The sequence below is a fragment of the Lutra lutra genome, chromosome 18 (genome assembly GCF_902655055.1).
Source record: "Lutra lutra chromosome 18, mLutLut1.2, whole genome shotgun sequence".
In the NCBI taxonomy this organism is placed as follows: Eukaryota; Metazoa; Chordata; class Mammalia; order Carnivora; family Mustelidae; genus Lutra; species Lutra lutra.
This window is the reverse complement of record NC_062295.1, coordinates 16,119,603-16,144,052: the sequence shown is the minus strand read 5'-3', so window position 1 is coordinate 16,144,052 and position 24,450 is coordinate 16,119,603. Positions and strand designations below refer to the sequence as shown.

General features: G+C 42.4%; 1 protein-coding gene across 2 annotated transcripts in view; it reads left to right on the top strand.

Annotated features, from left to right (window-relative positions):
* Nucleotides 1–24,450, top strand: part of DNAH3 (dynein axonemal heavy chain 3) — a 175,063-nt gene that overhangs the window by 45,630 nt on the left and 104,983 nt on the right. For both annotated transcript variants that reach the window (XM_047714390.1, XM_047714392.1), the window contains 7 exons: nucleotides 4,314–4,525; nucleotides 9,014–9,105; nucleotides 13,478–13,592; nucleotides 16,147–16,263; nucleotides 17,075–17,254; nucleotides 18,909–19,045; nucleotides 22,561–22,762. In XM_047714390.1, coding sequence (XP_047570346.1) covers nucleotides 4,314–4,525; nucleotides 9,014–9,105; nucleotides 13,478–13,592; nucleotides 16,147–16,263; nucleotides 17,075–17,254; nucleotides 18,909–19,045; nucleotides 22,561–22,762 — 1,055 coding nt within the window. The remainder of the gene's footprint in view (nucleotides 1–4,313; nucleotides 4,526–9,013; nucleotides 9,106–13,477; nucleotides 13,593–16,146; nucleotides 16,264–17,074; nucleotides 17,255–18,908; nucleotides 19,046–22,560; nucleotides 22,763–24,450) is intronic.

Sequence of the window (24,450 nt, the reverse complement as noted above, 5' to 3'; positions counted from 1 at the left end):
TATGTTTTAATTTATTGCCCTTCTAGCAATACCTAAGAGTACCCATTCTTGACACCCTTAACAAATCTGGGAGTAATAGCTTTGAAAACGGTTTTTGCCAATTTATTTTATTTATTTATTTTTTGCTGATTTGATATTTAAATTTTCTTTTTCTTTTAAAAAATTTTCATTTTCACTAATGCCTTTTTTGTATTATTTCTTTTTTTAATTTATTTTATTTTTTCAGTGTTCCAAGATTCATTGCTTATGCACCACACCCAGCACTCCATGCAATACATGCCCTCTTCACTAGCACTCTTTTTTTTTTTTAATCTTTTTTTTTAAGATTTTATTTATTTATTTGACAGACAGAGATCACAAGTAGGCAGAGAGGCAGGCAGAGAGAGAGGAAGGGAAGCAGTCTCCCCACTGAGCAGAGAGCCCGACGCGGGACTCGATCCCAGGACCCTGAGATCATGACCTGAGCCGAAGGCAGTGGCTTAACCCACTGAGCCACCCAGGCGCCCCTTCACTAGCACTCTTAATTTTCCCAAGTAATCAGCCATATCTATGCAATTATATTATTTTACCTTATTTATTTGTTCGTATACCCCTTTTTAAATTCACTCTTCTGTGTTGACTAGCACTTCCATATGCTCTACTGACTGAGCCAGCCAGGGGCGACTAGCACTTCCAAAATAAATAGTGGTACTAATGGACACCCTCGTCTTATTCTTTATTTTAATGGGAGCTCTTGCAGAGTGTCACCTTTAAACATGCTGCTTTTTTTGGTTTGAGATACAAAATTTTTATGGTGTTAGGGAAATGTTTTGTACTTTACCAGGTCTTTTTATTAGAAAGCAATATTGTATTAAAAATTGTTTTGCATTTAATTTTTTAATTTTAAATTCATACACAGCAGAAATGACATTTTTGGCATACAGTTCTCTAGATGTTAACACATATATAGATTCACCACAATCAGAAGGCAGAAGTTTCATCACTTCAGTAAAATTCCTTGTACTGCCCACTTTGTAGTCACACTCTACCCCCAGCCAGAATGCCTGGCATTGTTGGGCATTTCATTGTTACAATGGTTTCCTCTTTTTGAGATTGTTATACAAATGGAATGATATAGTGTATAACTTTTTGACAGTGCTTGCTTCACACAGCATACTACTTAGAAATCCATCCCAGTTATTGGTTATAAGGATCAGTCCTTCCCTTTTATGCTGGATAGTATTCCATCGTATGGATATACCAGTTTTTTTACCCATTGCCCCATTGGTGGATATTTGGGTTGTCTCCAGTTTTAGGCTGTCATGAATATAGCTGCTGTAAACATTCATACATGAGTTTTCATGTTGACATTAAGTTTTCATTCCTCTGGGGTAAATGCCCAGGAGTAGATTGCTGGACTCTATTTAAGGTTTATATATAACTTTATTTCAAAAATGTCTTGTAATAGTAAAGCATCCCTAATTCCTCCCTTCCATCTGTTGTGTCATTTCTGGTATTTATTTCATCTGTATATAAACTGTAATCATCAAATATATTGTTGCTATTATTATTTTGAACAAACTGTTACTGTTAGATCAGCTAAGAATAAGAAAAATTAAAGTATCTCTAATGCTGTTCCTTTCCTCACCTAAGTCTGAGTTTCTGACAAATCCTTTTCCTTCTTTCAAGAACTTCTTTTAACATTTCTTGCAAGGTAGGTCCCCTGGCAACAAATTCCCTCAGTTTGTTTGTCTGAGAAAGTATTTCTTGCTCCTTCACTTTAGAAGGATAATTTCCCAGGATAGAGAATTTTAAGGTTGGTGGGTTTTTTCTCCCAATACTTTAATTTCATTCCACTCTCTTTTTTTTTTTTTAAGATTTTACTTATTTATTTGACAGAGAGAGAGAGTGGGAGAGGGAACACGAGCAGGGGGAGTGGGAGAGGGAGAAACAGGCTTCCCACTGAGCAGGGAGCCCAACATGGGGCTGGATCCCAGGACCCTGGGATCATGACCTGAGCTGAAGGCAGACCATCCAGGTGCCCCTACTCTCTTCTTGTTTGTGTGGTTTCTGAGGAGAAGGGGAATGTAATGGCTTATCTTTGCTCCTCTAAAGTTATGGTGCTTTTCTCCCCTCCCTCTGGCTTTTTTCAAGTTTTCCTCTTTAACTTTGATTTCCCACAGTTTGAATATAGTATGTTTAGATGCGGTTTTTGGCATTTATCCTGGATCTGCGGTTTGGTATCTGACATTAATTTGCAGGAAATTCTCAGTCATTGCTTCAGATATTTTCTTTGTTCTTTCTCTTTATTCTCCTTCTGGTATTTCCTTGTGTGTTGTACATTTTGTAGTTATCCCATAGTTCTTAGTCATTCTGTTCCATTTTTCCCCATCTTATTTTTGCTTTAATTTTGGAAGTTTCTGATAATATATCCTCAAGCTCAAAGATTCTTTCCTCAGCTGTGTCCAGTCTACTAATGGAGCCTTCAGATGTCTTCTCATTTCTGTTACAATGTGTTTGTTCCCTTGCAAAGATTTTGTTATTGCTGTCCTTTGCTTTTTAAAAATATTTATTTGAGATAGAGAGCATGCACATGTGAGTGCAGGGATGAACAGAGAGAGAGAGGGAGAGAGAATCCTCAAACAGACTCCCTGCTGAGAGAAGAGCCCAACACGGGGCTCAATCCCATGACCTCCAGGTCATGGCCTGAGCAGAAATCAAGAGTCCGAGGCTCAGGTGCCACATTATTGCTCTTCTTTAGATTTTTCTTGGATCATCCATATAAACAGTCAGGAAAACTAAGACATTTTATTTCTTCTTTTCCAATCTGTATGCCTCCGATTTCTTTCTCATGCCTCATTGTACTGACTAGGACTTTAAGTATGATGTTGATTAGGAGTTATGAGAGTGAAAATCTTTGCCCTGTTCCTGATCTTAGGGAAAAAGTATTCCATCTTTCACCATTAACTGTTAGGGATTTGTTTTATTTGGGTTTGGTTTGTGGTATGATTGATGTGTAAAGAGCTGTGCGTATTTCCAGTATACAAAGGTATAAAGGTAGTTAGTATAGGCTTTTCATAGATGCCCTTTATCAAGCTGAGTAATCTCCTTTCTATCCTTAGTCGGTTTAGAGGTTTTTATCAGGAATGGATACTGAATTGTGTCAAATGCTTTTTCCGCATCATTTGATATTGTCATGTGATTTTCTTTTTTTAGGCTGTTAATATAGTTTATTCCATTGTTTGATTTTTTCAAATATGAAGCCAGCCTTGCATTCCCATGAAAAACCCAAATTGGACATGGTGTATTATTATTTTTATGTATTGCCCAGACACTACATACATTTCTTTTTTTCTTTTCAAAAAGTTTTAAATTTTGATCACTCACCTCAAAAACGTCAGGCCGATGAAGCATGGGAAATCAACAAGGCTTTATTTAGTCTCAGTAGCCATGAAAGAAAAGTGTTTCTGAATCAATTTGCAACATCATGATGCAAGAGTTAATGCTGATTTGAAATGCCCAAGGGGAAGAAAGCAGCAGCATGGAAGGATTTTGACTGACTATGGAAACCCACATGCTAGAAGATCCCTATGAAGAAAAGGAGGAGAAGGAAATTAATATTTTAGAGTACTTTTTTTAAATGAGGGGTCATTGTTTTTTAAAAATTACCTTAAGAGGGGCGCCTGGGTGGCTCAGTGGTTAAAGCCTCTGCCTTCGGCTCAGGTCATGATCTCAGGGTCCTGGGATCGAGTCCCGCATCGGGCTCTCCGCTCAGCAGGGAGCCTGCCTCCTCCTCCTGTCTCTCTCTGCCTGCCTCTCTGCCTACTTGTGATCTGTCAAATAAAAAAAAAAATCTTAAAAAAAATTATCTTAAGATAATTTCAAGCTTACAGAAAAATTGCCAGAGCTGTACAAAGAACTCCCCCACCCCCCGCTCGTCAGTATTTCACAGGATTTGTGGGGCATCTTTACTGCTTCTATAACAGCATCTGTAACCACCGCTAACAGTTGATTCCCTAACTGCCCTTGCATTACATGCCAGGCATTGTGTTTGCCACTTAGCTTACTTAATGTTCACGATCACCTGCCAGGCTGTCCGTTATCACCCCTGTGTCATAGGTGACACTGTTGAGGCTTAGAAAAGTTCCGGGAAAACACCCCTAGGGTTTTATCAGCTAAGGAAAGGTTTCAGATCCAGACCCAACTCCAAAGCCTGTGCCTGTTCCAATATCCATACCATAGGTACCATTCTAACTTCAGGGATTAAAAGTACACAGGACTAACCTCCACTTGGTGGGCCTGACCCTTCCCTCATCCCATGTTTTCTATTTCAGGACCCCTCTTCTTACTGAATGCTGAGGAGATCTCCGAGGAAATAGGGAACATGTGGAGAACGATATATAAACTGACCAAGACCCTAGCTGATGTACCCGCACCCAGACGGTTAGCTGAGAATGTGAAAGTCAAGATTGATAAATTCAAACAGCACATCCCTATCCTCAGCATCTCCTGCAATCCAGGAATGAAGGAGCGGCACTGGCAACAGGTCCCTGTCACCCCCTACCCAGCCCAATCCATACCCAACCTATACCTAGTCCTGGTAGCCCTTTGGAAGACAGGAACCAATACTGGGTCAAGCTTCTCCTTTCTGAAGGGGAGATTCTACTTGAGGCTAAAGGGGAAGTAATGGAAAGAGGAAGGGAACAGGCAGAAATGCCTGCCTCTTCACATGAACAGGTTGACCCTTTTCTTTGGGGACCCTGTTGCTGATGGTTAACTATGGTCCAGCCAGTGACCACAAAGTCTTTCCTTATCTACCTTCCTCAGCAAATGGCTGCTCAGGGTCCTAAAGGGCGATAAGGGCACTGAATTCTAGTGGGAGGGACCTTGATTTGTCCTTTGACCTAGGACCCACAAAAGGGAGAGCCACACCTTTTCTGGGGGCCCCCTGACAGCGCCAGATGGTTTCTGCTTGGGCTGACTCTACTGTAGAGCCTCACTGTCCAACAGGCTATGTTCAGAAATAACATTTCACTCTTCTTTCAGCCCTTTGAATCTATAAATGAGAATAATAAATATTCTCCCTAAAAATAGTTGGGACTTTTATAAGCAACCAAGTGTGAGGGTGATAAGTGCGGTGTGAACACTAAGCAGAAAAAAGAAAACTCGCTGTGTTTCTAAAATAATCACCACGTTCGAGGGCTAGCAATGGCCTTGAAATGTCCTCTACTGAGAAGTTGCTCTGTGTGGAGGTGGAGATGAGACTGGCTCTCCGTAGGCAGTTTTCTCTATGATTTGGCCTGGAATTCCTCTCTGGGAGCCACGCACATGTCTGAGGTCGAGTATCTGGAAGGACCCAATTTGACAGCACACCCATTACCTTTCAGAGAATGAAGTCTGAGCTAGGAGCGTTTTGATCTCTCTGGGAATACAGAGATCTTGATACATGAGAGATTCTGAAGTTTTCTGTTAAAGGGAACTGCTTTTAATTTCCCAGGAAGTCTTGAAATGCAACACCTAAGCAAAGGGTGTCAAGGAGGACAAGGGAGGGTTCATCTGAGCAGACTTCTGGTCTTGCCTTGCCCCAGCAGAAGTGCTCCCACTTAAAGGTGCACCTAGTGTGCCTCTCCCCATGGACCTAGCCCGACTAGAACGTTCACCCGTTTGGAGGGCTGGGGAGATTGGATAGACAAGTTGCCTTTGGTAATGCTGGGTTCTCTCCATGAGATGACACTACAGAAAGTGCCCTCGTCAGTGGTGCCTTTAAACAACCATCCCAGGAAACTCCTCGGCTTGGTGCTTTCCCTGTAATGATGCTCTTCTCACATGTGGGCACTTTAAAAAATCCCAACCATTCCTAGACATTCATAATTCTCATTTACAGATCACTTAGATGGACAGATTGGAAAAACTAGAGAATTAAAAAGCATAACAGTAATAGCTCAAACATCTTGAACACCAACAATGAACTAGGTTCTGTGTTATATACTTTGTGTGGATTCCCTCATTTTATCCTCCCAAAAGCCCTTTGAAGCAGGGACTATCATTGTCTCATTTCACAGATTTTAAAACTGAGGCTTAGAGAGAGTAAATTGTCACAAGGCTAGTTAAGTGGTGAGAGAGGGAATTGCAATCTAGGTCTGTTTGACTGGGGGAAATGGGGCAAGGGATATCAGGTTAAAGGGATTAGTAAACTGTAGATAAGAGCAGAGTATTAGACCCAGGGTGGGGGCCCCAGAGTAATGAGCCCCTAAAGTGGAAACCCAAGGGCCTGAACAATTAAAAGTGAGCTCAGAAAGGAGAGAAATCACCAAATACACAGAGAGCCCTTCCTGCCTGCACTGTAGGTCAAACCACATGCCACCCCATTTTTAGCCACCAGCCTGGGGAAGCCATTCTCTGCCCCGATGCCTAACTCAGGAGATCTATATGCACCGATTCTGGCTGTGGCAGGGGACTCTGAAGGTTAAACCACCTCTAGTTCTTAAGGCTACAGGATGGATCTTCCGGGGACATGGGGTGTGGGGGTGGCTGTGCTGTGGTCTCTGATCATTTCCCAGAACTTAAGAAGGAAGGGCTAGTCCCTTGGGTTAGGGCACAAATATCAGCAAAGCGGTTGTTACTGTGGTTTAAAACAAGATGAACAGGGTGACATTTGACCTTAAGAGGAAACCACACTGATGTGTACCAAAGCTGGCTCTCTAGGACAGTGTTGCCCAATGGAAATGATATGAGCCATATGTCTAATTTTAGAGTTTCTTGTAGCGACATTAAAAAAAAAAGGCACAAACAGGTGAAATAAATTTTATGAATATATTTTATTTAACCAAACATATTCAAAATATTATTATTCAATAGGTAATCAGTGTAAAAATGTTAATGTGTTCTCCCACATATTTCATACTAAATCCTTGAAATGTGGTATGCTTTTACACTTAGAGCACATCTCAGTTTGGGCTAATCACATTTCAAGTTCTCAATAGCCACAAGAAGCTGATGGCTCCATATTGGACAGGGCAGCTGTAGGCTTTTAGAATTAGAAAAACAGACACTTTGTTAGCCTCTGTAATTAACAAGGAATTTTTTAAAAACTACTAATCTCTGAGTCTTTCCTATGGGCCAAGTATTATGCCAAGTGCTTCACACAGTTATGTCATTTAATCCTAGAGAGAGCACTTTCAAGTAATAGAGAATAAATCAAAGTCCAGGGTCACCAGGAACAGTTGTGCAGGTTGTGCACTCCGCAAGTCGGGGAAATGCAGTTTTTGTGAACTACACTGTGAATTGTACTTTTTAGAGTTATGCAGTGTATAACTTTCACAACTGTACATAGACGACCTGAGAGACTCACTAGATGTGATGGAGAAGAGCTTTTTAATTTTAATTTTTAATTTTTTTTTTAAGATTTTATTTATTTGACAGAGAGAGAGATCACAAGTAGGCAGAGAGGCAGGCAAAGAGAGAGAGAGGAGGAAGCAGGCTCCCCACTGAGCAGAGAGCCCGATACGGGGCTTGATCCCAGGACCCTGGGATCATGACCTGAGCTGAAGGCAGAGGCTTTAACCCACTGAGCCACCCAGGTGCCCTGAGAAGAGCTTTTTAGGCAGAACTGGGTCCAAGTTGCAATTTTGTCATTTATTAGCTGGACAAGATACTTACTTTGTCTCCCGTTTCCTTACATGTAAACAGGAATAATAATACATTTGTATCTTCCTCATCATATTGGGGGAATGAAATAAGTGCATAAAGGTCTTAAAACACTGCCTACTTCCTAGTAAGCCCTCAATAAATGTTAATTACTTCTATGATTTCTATTATCTTGGTGGTCCTCCAGGTGTCCTCGGGACCCAATTGATAAGCCATTAAAATTAACTGGTTCACGCATGCTTTCACTCCATAAACACTTTCTGATTCTTATTAAATGCCAGGCCTCAGGGACACATGGTTAAATAAGACAGAACAGGCCCCAGCTCTCATATTCCTTCCCCCTCTGACATCCTATAATCCTCCTGGGACTAGACAGAGACAGGTGGGCAGCAGGTGATGTTTCTCCTAGAGCCTCATTATCCTTCAGGTCCTCCTACTCCTCTTGAGCACATGGAACCCTCATCCTCCCAGATCTCTCAGTCCTTGAGAAAAGTGTTCAAAGCCGTTAAGAGACTTCATGTGAGACCCCCTTCCGGGATATTTTCAGTTAAAATACATGCATGGGGCAGTATTTACACCATAGGAATGGGCACAACGAGTGCTAACCATTCCAGCAAGTTAGCACGCTGAGGTAGAAAGGAAGATATTTGGGCAGAGGGGGTTTCTTCTTCCTTCCCAGCATCCTCAGATTGTAGAATTGGGGGGTCTGCTTGTCCCATGTGCTCATAACGTCCTCCTTTTACTCAGCAAACACTTACTGCAGCTTTTGTCATAGACCAGGCTTTGCACTAGGCTCTGGGAGCACAAAAACAAACCAGGATCCAGTTTCACCCCCCTGGGTACTCACAAGTTGGCACTAGGCAAGTGTTGATAGGCAGTGATCCCCAGTAAGCCAGATAGAATTCAGTGTGGGCCCTAGGCTGCCTCCCACTTTTTTTAGACCTACACCATCCAGTTCAATAGCTACTAGCTCTGTACAGCTATTTAAATTTAAGGTAGGTAAAACTAAATAAAAGTTGGGGCGCCTGGGTGGCTCAGTGGGTTAAGCCGCTGCCTTCGGCTCAGGTCATGATCCCCAGGGTCCTGGGATCGAGCCCCGCATCGGGCTCTCTGCTCAGCAGGGAGCCTGCTTCCTCCTCTCTCTCTGCCTGCTTGTGATCTCTCTGTCAAATAAATAAATAAAATCTTTAAAAAAAAAAACTAAATAAAAGTTAAAAATCAGTTCCTCAGTCACACTGGCCATATTTCCACGGCTCAATGGCCAAATGTGACTGGCAGCTACTATAAGGCACTGTGGAGAGTAGAACACATCTCTCATCATGGAAAATCTACTGGCCAGTGCTGCTACCTTGGACAACACGCATTTGTTTTCCTCGCTTTTCTGCAGATCAGTGAGATTGTCGGCTATGAAATAAAGCCCACAGAAACAACTTGCCTCTCGAATATGCTGGAATACGGGTTCGGCAAATTCGTTGACAAGTAAGACTCCTCTTCCCCCCTTCAGGAAGCTTTTCAGTCCAAGTATCTGAATCCCCACAGGATATGACTGGCCTCCTACTGGGCTGTTTTTCTCCTTCTGGTTCAGGGTGACTTAGGTTCCTGGTGAAACTCACTTTTAGTTGCCGAGTGGATGACAGATTGTGACTAGAAAATTGAGTCAGATTTTATTTCAAAGGGGAAAAAAAAAAAAAAAGTTCTTGGAAACGGAGCTCCAAGCCCAGGTCTGAGTGACTTCAGGTAAAATCATTCCACTTTCCTGGGCTTCAGTTTCCTCTTTTAAACAAACAGGAGTGGCTCTCTGAGCCCTTAGGAGTCTGAAAAACACAGTCAAGTGATAGAATTCTTCACTTGCTTTCTCCTTTTCTTCTAATGCCCCTGGAGTCTGTATGCAGTAATTGGTGCTATTTGAATTGCTATTTTCAGGACTAGATATTCTGAGGACTCTGATGGTTTGTCTGCACCTCTTTCAGGGCAGAAGATGGGAGGTGCTGTATGACATGGACTAGAATCCCTGTTAGACGGTGGGGTTCGGGTCTAACTCGACACACACACTTCTCCGGGCATGTCCCCTGACCAGCTGCATCAGCATCCCGTGGGAACGTGTTAGGAATGCATGTCCTCAGGCCCCATCCCAGTCTACTGAATGAGAAATTCTGAGTGTGGACCCTGCAATCTGTGTTTTAACCAGTGTTTCAGGTCAGCACCTTCGTGTGGGAGCCACCAGCCACATATCCTACTGAGCCCTTGAAATGAAACTATTCTGAATTAGAGGTGCTGGCAGTATAAATAGGAGCTGGATTTCAAAGGCTTATTAAGGAAAAAAGCAAAATAATAAGTTTTAATATTGATTGCATGTTGAAATGGTAATATTTTGGATACACTGAGTTAATTTATTAAAAATAATTTCCCCTGTTTCTCTTTACTTTTTTTTTTAAGATTTTATTTATTTATTTGACAGACAGAGATCACAAGTAGGCAGAGAGGCAGGGAGAGAGAGAGGGGAGAGCCCGATGTGGGGCTTAATCCCAGGACCCTGGGATCATGACCTGAGCCTAAGGCAGAGACTTTAACCCACTGAGCCACCCAGGTGCCCCTCTCTTTATTTTTTAAAAATATGGCTCCTGGAAACTTTAAAGTGGGGTACTCACCTTTTATCTCAAATGGGCAGCACTGCTCTAGGTGATTCTGATGTATGCCATCTCCCCTTCTCCATTCCCATGGGAATGCTTGGTCTAATCTAATGTGCTCCCAAGCCCCCAAATCTCTCTGCCACCTGAATGCTCTGATGCTCCCCACCCCCCCCCCCCCCCCCCCCCCCCATACAACCGTCACAGGCTGTCTTTAAGGAGCAACCTGGAGACAGGTGCCTTTCTACCAGGTGTGAGTTATTTCATTAAAAGGCCACGTTTTCCCCCTTGAAGATGTTTCTAAGTGATACCAGCTTTTGAATATTTATGCTGGACCAAAAATTTAATAAACATTAACGAACTTCTCCGTCACTCTAACCTAAGGTTGTAGCTACTATTATTATCCCTGTTTTACAGATGAGAAAATAAGTTGATCCGAATTGTTAGGTAACTAGCCAGAGGCCACAGCAGTAACTGAAAGAACCAACACCTAACCCCAGACTGGCTGACTCCAGAGCCATATTGTACCACCTAAAGAACAAACCCATCTAAGGAGACCGAAAAACCCTGTGAACACACAGCAACTGTGCCACGGTCCATGCCAGTGGGCTCCACTATGACAAACCCAAACGTGGTACCAACTTGGCCAAGTTGTTTACCTCTCTGTATCTCAGTCTCCTTATCTGGTAAAGTGGGAAGAAGACTAGTAGCTGGGTGATTAGAGTTATGGTGGGGATTAGGAGACAAGGCATGTAACCTGAACTGAGTTAACATCAAAGTTCTCAGCCATTACCTGTGAGTGAGCTGGGATGTCCCCCTATACCCCCATCCCACAGTTAATGCAGCGTTACCACATGTGGCACAGAGTTCATCAGCTTCTGTAGCCCTTTTGTGTAAGGTAAACTCTTGATGGGCTTCGAGAACCCCCAAACCCATTAATCCTTCCCCTGTGCATGTATTTGCAAAATTATAAGTCCTAAAGCATGTTGCAAACATTTTACTTAATTATACCAACAATCCCGGGTGTATGCCGATGGGGGGACCTAAGGACTGTCAAGTGACTTGGGCAAAGCCACGCAGCCAGCCTCCTTGTCTCACACCCACCTGGGTTGGCACCTGCTTCTATTAATTATTTCCTACATGCACACTCATGGTGGTCATCTCCCAAGAAGGCCACATTTAGGATGCTGACCCTACTGCTGAGGTCTTGATTAGTCATGCTTTGGAATGTATCTCCTCCCCTGCCCTGAATGAGGCCGTGTGAGGGTTCTCAGCTCTGTTTAGTTGGTTCTATTTGGTTGACCACATGTGAATAATTCTCTTGCTCCTTCTGACAGGGAGAGGGGGAAAGGCACATTGCGGGGGAAGAAGAAACACTGGATTAGAAGCCAGAGGAACTGGTGTCTAGACCTGGTTCTGGCACTCCCCAGCTGCATGTGTGGCTCTGGGCACATCACTTGCTTCATCTGGGCTTCAGGTTCCTGGAAAGACCAGACTGTTTCTTCTGCAGTCGGGCTTGCAATGAAAGACAAGTGCTGAGGCAGAGAGACTAACCCCTCCTTCTCCTTCCAAGGACTTGGCTTCTGGGTTCTTCCCAATTCCCAGGTCACACCTGAGTTTAGGACCCATCTCCCCGTTTGGAAGCATGAAGAAAGAAACTTGTCTTCCCTCTTTCTGTGGAACAGAAAGGCTATAGATGTGGACCCAGCCTATCAGGAAAATAGCAGTGGTTTTTAAAAAGGTGGGGACAGGGGTAAGTGGGTGGCTCTTTTGGTAGAACATGCGACTTGATCTTGGGGTTGTGAGTTCAAGCCCCACATTGGGTGTAGAGATTATGTAAGAAAAAAAAAATAAGTAGGGACAAGAAGTAGAGCAAAGCCATCATGTAGGTTAACAGAAGTTCTAAGATTCAAATAGGAAGTCAGAATAATAATTCTGGAGTAAGGAGTAAATGCAAATGGGGGAAAAGGAGGTCTTGTTTTAATGGCTTTAAAGGAGTAGTTTTCACCTAGGGACACCTCCCCCCCCCACCCCCAACTAGGAGACATTTGACAATATTTGGAGACATTTTTGGTTGCCACAACTGACAAGAGGTGGGAACAGGGGCAGTCTGCTACTGTTGTCTCCTTTGAGTAGAGCCCAGGGATGCTGCTAAACGTCCTACAGTGTATGGGACAGCCCCCTCTCCCCCCCATATTGGTTTGCTAGGGCTGCTATAACACATGCCATAGGCTGTGTGGCTTAAACAACAGAAACTTATTTTCTCCTAGTTCTGAAGACTGAAAGTTCAAGGCGTTGGCAGAATTATTTTCTTCTGAGGCCTCTCTTTTTGGTTTGCAAAAGGCCTCCTTTTCCCTGCCATCCTTGCATGGTCTTCCCTCTGCCTGTGTCTACCTTAATCTCCCCTTCTTTTTTTTTTTTAAGATTTTTATTTATTTATTTGACAGAAAGAGATCACAGGTAGGCAAAGAGGCAGGCAGAGAGAGAGGAGGAAGCAGGCTCCCCACTGAGCAGAGAGCCCCATGCAGGGCTTGATCCCAGGACATTCGGATCATGACCTGAGCCGAAGGCAGAGGCTTTAGCCCACCGAGCCACCCAGGTGCCCCTTAATTTCCCCTACTTGTAAGGACACAAGTCATATTGGATCAGGAGCCACCCTAATGACCTCATTTTAACTGAACTACCTCTTTTTTAAAATTTTAATTTCAATGTGATGAGTACTGGGTGTTATACGCAACTGATAAATCTTTGAATGCTCCTTCTGAAATGAATGATGTACTATATGTTGGCTAATTGAACTTAAATAAATTTTAAAAATAAAAAAATTTTAATTCCATTATAGTTAACATAGTGTTATATTAGTTTCAGGTGTACAATATAGTGATCAACAACTCTATTCGTTACTCAGTAACTGAACTACCTCATTAAAGACACTGTCTCAAATAGGGAACCTTGCATTCTAGGATACTGGGGTTTAGGACTTAAACACATGATTTCAGGGGGGACAATTCAGCCCATAAGATAGACCACAGGCTGCTAGTGCTGAGGGTAAGAAACCCTGCAAAACATCAGAGCTAGCTGGTGCATCTTAGATTTGAATAGTAAACATTTTCGTAAAATTAAGGGCCTTTTAAATTTGTCTTCAGGGTGAACCACAATTCCTCCTTTGCCGTGTTTTCACTGCCCTCCTCCTGTTGATATTGCTATTGCTGTGTTCTCTTTAGACTGGAGCCCATTGGTGCAGCCGCCAGTAAGGAATACTCTCTGGAGAAAAACTTAGAGAAAATGAAGTCAGACTGGGTTAACATGACATTCAACTTCGTGAAGTACAGAGACACTGTGAGTGTCGTTCCCACCGCCCAGCCCCCTGACAGCAGCCCATTTATTATAGCTTACCGAGAGTAGTCATTCAGAATTGCAACAGAGCTCAGGAAGGAAGGATCCCTAACATCTTTTTTTTTTAATTTATTTTTATTGAGCTATAATTGACATGCAACATTGTATAAGTTGAAGGTGTACAAGTGTTGATTTGATACATTTATGTATTGCAATATGATCACTACCCTAGTGTTGGCGAACAGCTCTGTGATGTCCCATAATTAACATTTCTTTTTTGTGGTGGGAACAATTAAGATCAGTCTCTTAGCAACTTTGGAGTTTTTAATGCGGTCTTGTTGTCTGTAATCACTATCCTGTGCATTAGATTGTTTCCTCCCATCTGCCTTCATGTGCCAGTCATTCATCCTTCCAGGCCCCACAGGAAGGGTGCATTTTGTAAATGAGAAAGGGCTTTTGATTCAGAGCAACAAGCTTTCTCAGTGCAAAGGAACTGAACGAGACTGCTGAATTAGCACCTCCCAGGGAGGGCTTACCCACCACTGTCCTTCAGGAGCATCCTGGTCAACAATGCTTAAAGCATCTCAAAACAATATATTTCTTTTCAGGCTGCCCTGTTTTTTCTAACTCGGCAGTGCAGGTTAAGAATCTCCCTGTCCTCCAGGCTACATGTTATCTTTTTGTGACTTCTCCACTGTTTTACTTTGAATGGTCCCGTTGCCTCGATTTTGTGTGGATAAGAACTATAACTGAGCCAATGCGAGGGAAAAGAACTGGGACCTCCCTCAGCAAGACCAGGCACCTGAGGGTGTCAGCAGCTACTTGGTGTTATACCCCCTGATGGGATTAGATACTGCTGGAGGCTGTTGGGCTGGGTTGAGGGGTTGAGCTAGGGAACCTGGCAACAGCTCAGTTGCAGTAGGCCCATCTTAAGAGTTTTTGAGTGATGCAACTAATAGGCAAGGCTTGACAGGCAAAGGGACTCACAGAATCATTTTATTAAAAGCTAGACACACTTTCCAGTGCAGAGCTACTGGTAGAAGGTAGATGAGAGAATATATCCTAGCCTCAATTTAACCATCCAGATGTAGGCTTCAAGGAAGTGAAAACAGAGCCAGAAAGGCCAGACCTGCCAGAAGAGGGGCAGACTCCCCTCAGCTTGGCTCACCAAGGTGGCCCAGGAAAAAGAGTGCCATTTGGAGGAGCTGCCCCTCACGGCACAATAACCTGTACTACTAGTAAAAACTTAGAGTATAGAGGTGCCTGGGTGGCTCAGTGGGTTACAGCCTCTGCCTTCGGCTCAGGTCACGATCTCAGGATCCTGGGATCGAGCCCAGCATAGGGCTTTCTGCTCAGCAGGAAGCCTGCTTCCCCCCTCCCACCCTCTTTCTGTCTGCCTCTCTGCCTACTTGTGATCTCTGTCAAATAATAAAATCTTTAAAAAAAAAAACAAAACTGGGGCGCCTGGGTGGCTCAGTGGGTTAAGCCTCTGCCTTCGGCTCGGGTCATGATCCCAGGGTCCTGGGATCGGGCCCCGCATCGGGCTCTCTGCTCCACAGGGAGCCTGCTTCTCCTTCTCTCTCTGCCTGCCTCTCTGCCTACTTGTGATCTCTGTCAAATAAATAGATAAAATTAAAAAAAAAAAAACAACAACAAAAAAAAACAAAACTGAGAGTATAGGCAGAGGTTCCCAAACTTTTTTCTGTTTGTGGCGTCTTTTGTGTCTTAGTACTTTTTTCATAGTTCCCCTCCCTGGGCCAAAAGAAATTCCTAACAGCTTTGTTTATGAAGTAATTAGGTACAAACAACTCTAGTAAGTAGTTGTATCCTATCCACAACTGCTTTTAAAAAATACATGTAAAAAAAACATGTAAATTGAAAGAAAAAAAATTTGTATTTCATTTTTGAATGAAATTTCTGAGTTGGCTGCAGTGCCCAGCAGCCTCTCAGCACACAGTTTGGGAACCACAGGTCAAAGGCCAACCATTGAGATCCGCAGCTGAACCCACCTGAGGATCAGCTTGCCAGCAAAGCAAGTGGCCAGGGAAGTAGAACATAGAGAAGATAGAACAGCATGCTCTCCCCCTCCCCCCACCCCGCCAATCCCCAACAGATAGTTGCAGGTATGGGCTGGGATCATATTTGATTTCTGCAAAAGAGGTTGAGAATAAATGTCTTTAAGAACACTTTCCAGGAAGGGTGTCTGGGTGGCTTAGTCAATTATTAATTATCTGCCTCAGAACTGTGATCCTGGGGTCCTGGGATCCAGCCCCATATAGGGCTTTCTGATCATTGGGAATCCTATTTCTCCCTCTCCTTCTACCCCTACCCCTACTTGTGTGCTCTCTCTCTCTCTCTCTCATAAATAAAATCTTTAAAAACACACAGACACACACACATACACACACACTTTGAAGGAAGAGAATAGAAATTCCGTCCTCTGTGAGATAGATTTCTGCCCCACTTGGGTGGACAGCAGAGCTGTGGGGCCTTTGGAGATCAACATGAAAATTGGGGGGTGTTGTGGTTTTAACATCTGGGCAAATCTTTTTTGCAGGATACAAGCATCTTGTGTGCAGTTGATGACATTCAGTTATTACTTGATGATCACGTGATAAAGACCCAGACCATGTGTGGCTCCCCATTCATCAAACCAATAGAAGCAGAATGCCGGGTAAGAGGAAATGAAGTGGAGGTTTTGTGATGTCTCATTATTAGCTCTGGGTTTGTTGGAGGAGGGAGAAGATTTTTAAGTTCAGTTAACAAAGAAGCTCAGTTTTTCCTGATTGGAAAAAATAAATAACACAAGACTGAAAGCCGTAACCATCCAAGTAAGCATATGGCACACTGTGTCTTTGCAACAGTCTGCCAAAAGAGAAGATGAGATGATTTTAATGCACTGAATAAAAATACATTTGGAAAGTATTTTATGGGCTAGAGTAATCTAGAATGTAAACTACACAAGGGTACAGGTTTGGCCTCCTCTGCTCATTGTTTATAGAAATGGCATAAGCTAAGGGTACAGACTCTGGAGCCAGACTGCCTGGGTTCAAATTCTGGCTTCACCCCTTGTTGTGTGGCCTTGGACAAGTTCCTTGAACTGTGTTGTATGTCCATTTCTGCATCTGTAAAGTGAGTTTTGTAATAATATCTCCCTCATAAATCTGTTAGATTAATTGGTTTCACTTACATAAAGCACTCGGACCATCACTGGTCACAGAAGATGTATTATGGCTGTTATTATTGTTATTATTCCACTAGAAAAAGAACTACGTGAGGGCAAGGATGCTTGTCAGTTACTTTCTTTGCTGAATCCACAACGCCTAGAACAATGACCAGAACATAGGGGGCAAATACTCAACAAGTATTTGCTAAACAAGTGAATGAGCAAATGAATGAACGAATCCATCCAATTTGTTCAGTCAGTGGGCCTGTGTTGCAGAGTGGCAGATTAATGATTCAGATATGAAATGCTAAATTCACAGAAGTGGGAAGAAAAGCTGGTTCGTGTGCAGGAAATTTTGGATGCCTGGTTGAAATGCCAAGCCACCTGGCTATACCTGGAACCGATCTTCAGTTCAGAGGACATCATAGCCCAGATGCCAGAAGAGGGCAGGAAATTTTCCATCGTTGATAGTTACTGGAAATCAATCATGTCCCAAGCGGTAAGTTTTTAACTCCCTAGCACATCTCACCATCAGGAATGTGGGATGCCATACAGATGTTCCTCATTGTGTATCATAACCATGTCCCTTGAAATTTATAAGTAAACCAGATTTTTTTCCAAATTCATTCAATATTTTTATAAATTTTTTTCCTGATTTTGAAACTTACTGTTACTAAACATTCAAACATAGAAATATGTAATACAGAGAATGGAGGCCTTTTGAAAGCCCACCTCCCTAGAGGCAACTGTTAGTAGTCTGTATAATTTAGCTCTCGTTCCTAACAAGGTAGGAGACTTTTGTCACAGGATAATGCAATAAAACTTTTATAGATTGAGGATCATTTTAGAACTCAAATTCTCCTCCATATTCAGTTACTTATTTAACAAATATTTACTTGATACTCAGCATCGAATTAATAGTCAGAAAATACTTGAAGAGGACTAGAATATGATTTCTGCCTAGTCACTGTCTTGTGAGGAGAGAGTCTTAGGTAAATAGGAGAGCTATTGTAGGAGTATATACACAAACAGCTTTTAGAACACAGGAGAGTGATTTTGTTGCCTGGCAGTGTCAAGGAAGTCCTTCAAAGGGGAGCAACATTGGAAACAAGCCTTGAAGGGTGAGTTCACTGGGTATACGAGGCATTCAGGAGTATCTATTAAGAGATGGTATCTTTAACGGACGAATGGATAAGGAAGATGTGGTCCATATACACTATGGAGTATTATGCCTCCATCAGAAAGGATGAATACCCGACTTTTGTAGCAACATGGACGGGACTGGAAGAGGTTATGCTGAGTGAAATAAGTCAAGCAGAGAGAGTCAATTATCATATGGTTTCACTTATTTGTGGAGCATAACGAATAACATGGAGGACATGGGGAGATGGAGAGGAGAAGGGAGTTGAGGGAAATTGGAAGGGGAGGTGAACCATGAGAGACTATGGACTCTGAAAAACAATCTGAGGGTTTTGAAGGGGCAGGGGGGGTGGGAGGTTGGGGGAACCAGGTGGTGGGTATTAGAGAGGGCACGGATTGCATGGAGCACTGGGTGTGGTGCAAAAACAATAAATACTGTTATGCTGAAAAGAAAAAAAAAGAGAGAGAGAGAGATGGTATCTTTTTCCTTTTTGAAGCCAAATGTGCTCCATTGGGGCTCCCTTGTAGAGAACATATCCCAAGAAAATTTATCCACTCTAGTAGGCATTTATATTGCCCCACAAGTGGAGCCAGGATTCATGACATCCTGTTTCCTCCAACTCTGTATTAGTTCAGATTTTTTGGTTGCAAGTATTAAGTAACACAAATTCAACTGATCTTAGTTATTAAAGATCAAATTGGCTGATTTTAAACTTTAAAGAGCAAATTGACTTTATTAAACAATCCCTAAATCAGGCAGCATTGCATCTAACAAATAAAAGGTCACTCCGAGGAGTTGCACAAAATGGAAGGTTTTTGTAGAAGGAAGAGCCAAACGTGTCCAAAGGAATAGAATCGTGTTGTATGAGCATTTCACCCTTGCAGGATTAGGAGGCTAAGTTAGCTGGGCCGGGAGGTCAGTATTTGTTGGACTGGTTGTACACTCATTACAATGATCAGTGTCAGAATCTGGGACCCCCATGGTGAATCCTCACTTTTTTGATGGAACCTAGGTGAAAGATACCAGGGTTCTGGTTGCAGCAGACCAGCCAAGGATGGCTGAGAAGCTTCAAGAAGCCAACCTTCTGTTGGAGGACATCCAGAAGGGGCTGAATGATTACTTAGAGAAGAAGAGACTGTTTTTTCCGAGGTATTTGGTACTTTCCTTTTGTTCAGAGTTGCCTTTTTGACCCATTTATAGGTAGAATTACATTTTTTCATCCTGAGAGTTGGCTTCTACCAACCTATTTCATAGTCTTTCCTGGTTCTCCATTCTCCACAAGACCGCTCTCATGGGGAGGGCACGTCTTCACGGTCATTACTTAGAATGAAGTTGAATGGACACCAGTAGGGGCCAAGTCCACATCGTTGCCAGCCATCATGGTCCAATACCCAACCAAAGGGATACAGTAGTCATTATTAAGAGCTTAGACTTTGGAGTTAAACAGACTTTGGTTTGAGTCCCAGCTCTTGCACTTATTAATCTCGAGATCCTAGCAAGTCTATCTGAGCCTCCGGTTCTCCACTGTAAAATAGAAATACAATAATGGCTCTTACTCATATATTTATGTAGATCAGTGAAATAATGCATGTAAAGCATTTGGTTGTTTAAACTGTTTAAGAAATGTCAGTTGAATTTCTTTTCCATCAAATGTTATAGTTTCTGGTAGGTATGCTTATAAATATTTGACTCTTTTTTCTCCACAAGAACCAGTGTTCTTCTGCATAAAAGTCAATTTTAGAGGGCTGGTTCCAGAAAAGAGGGTCCTTGCTCCTCATAATCTGTCCATGTCTAGCTCACCATGGATGGTCACTCCATGTCATTTGGATGTAGGTTTGATCCCAATGTGCTTTTAAGAAAAGGAAATTTCAGTGTTCCCTTATTTAGAGACAAAGTTAGTTTCTTGCTTTCCACCACAAACTTTTAAAAAGTGATTTGTGTAGGATTCAGAAATGTCCTGGTGTACCTGAGAAAGTGAATTTTTGATTTATTTGATATTAATTTTGTGATGTAGCTAGCCTATGGCTAATGTCTTCAGGATTGGACAACATGAATACAGCACAAATAGTGGAAGAAACTTCAGTTTGGAAGCACAAAACTTAGGAAGAGGAAACCCCTGAGATTTGGGCTTTTAGTCCTATTCCTACTAGTGTTATTCCTTATAAAAATATGAACAATAGCCAACACCGCCACAGCATTTACCATATGTCAGGACACTGCCCTAAGTGCCTTACCTGCATTAACTTATTTAAACTCACAAGAATCCTATGAGGTTAAAAACATTATTATTATCTGCCTTTTACAAACAAGGAAATAGTAACTTGCCAGAAAACATAAGACTGATAAATGGACAAGCCAGAATTCAATCCAGGCAGTCTATATAAAATACTGAGTTATTTGACATCTCTAAGCCTCATTTGTTCCCTACATTACACACACACACATACACACATTGTCTCTCTCTGTCAATGTGTGTTTATGCATTTTTACAGGATAAAGTCAAGCACTCTGAGAAAACACTTTGGAAAATGTTATTGAATAATTTCACATATTTGAAATTAATTTTATCTTGAAAATGCAGAGTGCTAAATAACGATTTTATGGTAGGTACACAAGTTTTTTACATAATGACTCTTATGGCCATTGAGCCATATGCTTTATCACACATGATAAATCCATAGAGACCACCTGTTTGAATTTTACTTGACAGTGGGAGAAATGGATATCATTAATTATTGGTAAGTTAGTCAGTCAACAAATAATTATGGAGCTCTTCCTACCTGCCCAACACTGCAGCTATAATGCATTAGTTTGCTTTGCTGTGTAACAAACCTCCCCAAAACATAGAAGCTTGAAACAGCAACTATTTATTTAGCTCACAATTCTGCAGGTTTGCAAATAGGGCTGGGCTCAGCTGGATGGTTCTTCTGGTCTAGCCAGGTGGTTCCTTTGATCTCAGCTGGATGGTTCCAAAGGTCTCATGAGGGCTCATTCATATGACTTTTGCCAGCTGGTAGTTGATGGCTTCAGTCACTGGTCTAGTGGTTGGCTTCCTTTTGGCTGGGGCAACCAGGATAGTTGGGCCAGAAAGCTAGCCTGGATTTATTCACATAGTGGTGGTAGTGGGATTCCCAAGGCCAGCTAGATCTAGGCTTGGAACTTACATGAGTTCATATTTACTACAGTCTATTGGCCAAAACAGGACAAAGAGCCAGGCCAAGTATGAGACATGTGAAAACAGACTCTACCTCTTGTAGAGAGGGGCCATAAATATTGTGGCCATTTTTATAATCCACCATAATCAGTGAAGACCATAATCACGTGATCCCTCCATTATGGGACTTTCAGCTTGGTGGTTACAGTAAAGGTTTATATACCTTTAGTATTTCCTAATGGTTTGTGGTTGCTGTTTGAAGGGTCTGAGCAAGAGAATGAGCTTATCATTTCTAACTTAAAACATGGTCAGAGCCTCTGCATGTATAGTGATGTGATGTATTGTGGGATTCAGGAGCAAACAGTCAAGAAAGAATTCTTGAGATGTTTTTAGTGCAAAAAGGTGGTTTTATTAAATCACAGAGACAGGACCCATGGGCAGAAAGAGCTGCCCCAGGATTATGAGGAGCAATTGATTGTATTCTTGTAAATTTGGGGGGGTGGGGTAGAGACAGAGCAAGTTTCCAAAAGGATTGTCATATGTTAAGACTTACAGGATCCTGGAGGTCTAGCTATTGTCAAGCAAAGGTTGCTTTTTGCCTTTAGCAAAGCATTAACATTAAGAGAGTTGTGAGTTCCTGGAGGAATGTCACACTCTGCCTGTCTCAAGTATTTGTCAATGGGCTATAAAATGTAAGGAAATTTAATTCTACCTACATTTCCTTTTGCCTTTGTTGTACACATCAGATAGGTTCATTAATAGCATACTTCTTATTTCACACCTGTGACATATCATACTTTGAGATAAGGAAAGATAAGGAGGTCTTCCCTCTCCTTCTCAGTACTGACTATATGTTAGAATCACCTGGGATTTTAAAAATATAAATCCCCACGAGCACCTGTGTGGCTCATTTGTGGGGTGCCTGGGTGGCTCAGTGGTTGAGCGTCCGCCTTTGGCTCAGGTCATGATCCCAGGGTCCTGGAATCAAGCACCACATTGGGCTCCCTGCTCATCAGGAAGCCTGCTTTTCCTTCTCCCACACTCCCTGCTTGTGTTCCCTCTCTCACTGTGTCTGTCTCTGTCAAATAAATAAATAAATCTTTCAAATCAATCAATCTATCTGTCAATCCCCAGACCCAACCCCAAATCAATTATATTAGAAACTCTGGGCAGTGCAACCTTGGCATTGGAGTTTTTTTAAAAAAGCTTCACAGGTGATTCTAAAGTACAGCCAAAGTTCAGAACCACTGTCCCAAAAGGTAGTATCCTACACCCAAACCATATTGAATTCATATATACCAGCTTTTTTACTTTCTCTTGCTCTGAGTCAAAACTGTGTCCATGCTCTATGTCCCAGATGAAAAATGGTGAAAAGGAATGTGCCTTAAAAAGACTCTAGGACATGGCTGGTGTACCTGGGGTGTCCTCTCCCTTTAGAAAATATCACCTTGTTGGGAAAAGAAGTTCTCAAAAGAGACTCCAGTTTCCATCTTTGTTTGCTTTGAAATAGGTTCTTCTTCCTGTCAAACGATGAGCTGCTGGAGATCTTGTCAGAGACGAAGGACCCCCTCCGCGTGCAACCACATTTAAAGAAGTGCTTTGAAGGAATTGCCAAGCTAGAATTTACAAGCAGTCTGGAGATTGTGGGAATGATCAGCTCAGAAAAAGAAACCGTTCCATTCAAACAGAAAATCTACCCAGCTCAAGCCAAAGTAACTCTCCTCTTACTCATTTTCATTCTTTTGTCCCTGGCAGAGCAATACAGAGAGAGGCAGAGAGCATATTGATTGTTTAAGCCCTTGCTTGGACACAAGTTCCATACTGCCTGGGTGTGGAACACCTGGGTTTCACAGCTTACTGACTGGGTGACTCTGGGAAATTGCGTAATCTTTCTGAGTCTCGGTTTGCTCATCTCTACGATGGGGGTTATACTGCAATCCACGCAACCCACTAAATTTATGGGAGGATTTCAACCAAACCTGTTTGTGGAGGCAAACAGCAGATGCTGTTCAGATCTCCATGAGTACAGCCCAGTTAAAATCGATCTGCTTTCACGGGCACCTGGGTGGCTCAGTTGGTTAAGCGTCAAACTCTTGATTTTGGCTCAGATCATTATCTCAGGGTCATGAGATTGAGCCCTGTGTCAGTTCTGTGCTAAGCATGGAGGCTGTTTAAGATTCTCTCTCTCCCTCTCCCTCTGTTCTGCACCCCCTACCACCACTGCTCATGTGTGTCTGCCTCTGTCTCTCTCTTTCTCTCTCACAAAAAAAAAAAAAAAAAAATGATCTGGTCAGACAGACAGACTCCATCTGGAGTAGGTGGGGTTTTTTATAAATTACTTTTATTAACATATAATATTATTTTCCCCAGGGGTACAGGTCTGTGAATCATCAGGCTTACATGGGGTAGGTGTTTTTTTTGTTTTGTTTTAATATTTTATTTATTTATTTGACAGACAGAAATCACAAGTAGGTGGAGAGGCAGGCAGAGAGAGAGAGGAGGAAGCAGGCTCCCCGCTGAGCAGAGAGCCCGATGCGGGGCTTGATCCCAGGACCCTGGGACCATGACCTGAGCCGAAGGCAGAGGCTTTAACCACTGAGCCACCCAGGCGCCCCGGGGTAGGTGTTTTTTAAAGGTCAATAAAACATTATGGAATTGGAGTGCCTGGGTGGCTCAGCTGGTTAAGCAGCTGCCTTCGGTTCAGGTCGTGATCCCACAGTCCTGGACTGAGCCCTGCATCAGGCTCCCTGCTCAGTGCAGAGCCTGCTTCTCCCTCTCCCTCTGCCTGCCGGTCTGTCTACTTGTGTGCTCTCTATCTCTCTGTCAAATAAATAAATAAAATCTTTTTTTTTAAAAAGTTATGGAATCAATGCTATTTTACTCAAGTTTTTATAAAGTGTCCTTATATAATGAGTACAATGTAAATTTCTCCCACTCCTGCTGAACATGACAGCACCATGGAGTAGAAATAGACAAGCACTCTTGGCTTTACTTCGTCAGGCATTTTTGCCGGCCACACATCTAAGTTGTAATAACCAGGAGTCATGTTACCAAATAGACCCCAGCTAGCTAACAGGTGCCTGAAGTTAAGAGCTACAGTGTCCTGAAATTCTAAAACTGAATTATTTGCTGCACATCTGAATTACCTGTAGAGCTTTAAAAAAAAAATCCAAATGCCCAGGTTGCATGAATGGCTAGGAACGGAAGTCAGGTGTCCATAATTTTTAAGAATCTCGAAATGATTCCAGTGCACAGCAAAGTTTGAAAACCACTAGAATAAGGCAAGAATTAGGATTGTTCATTAGAAATGAGCAATTTATTTTATGAACTGAAACATAAATGTATCATTTGCTTCCAAGAAGTTGTGTTTCAGAAAATGACATGAAACGCATGTTAAGTA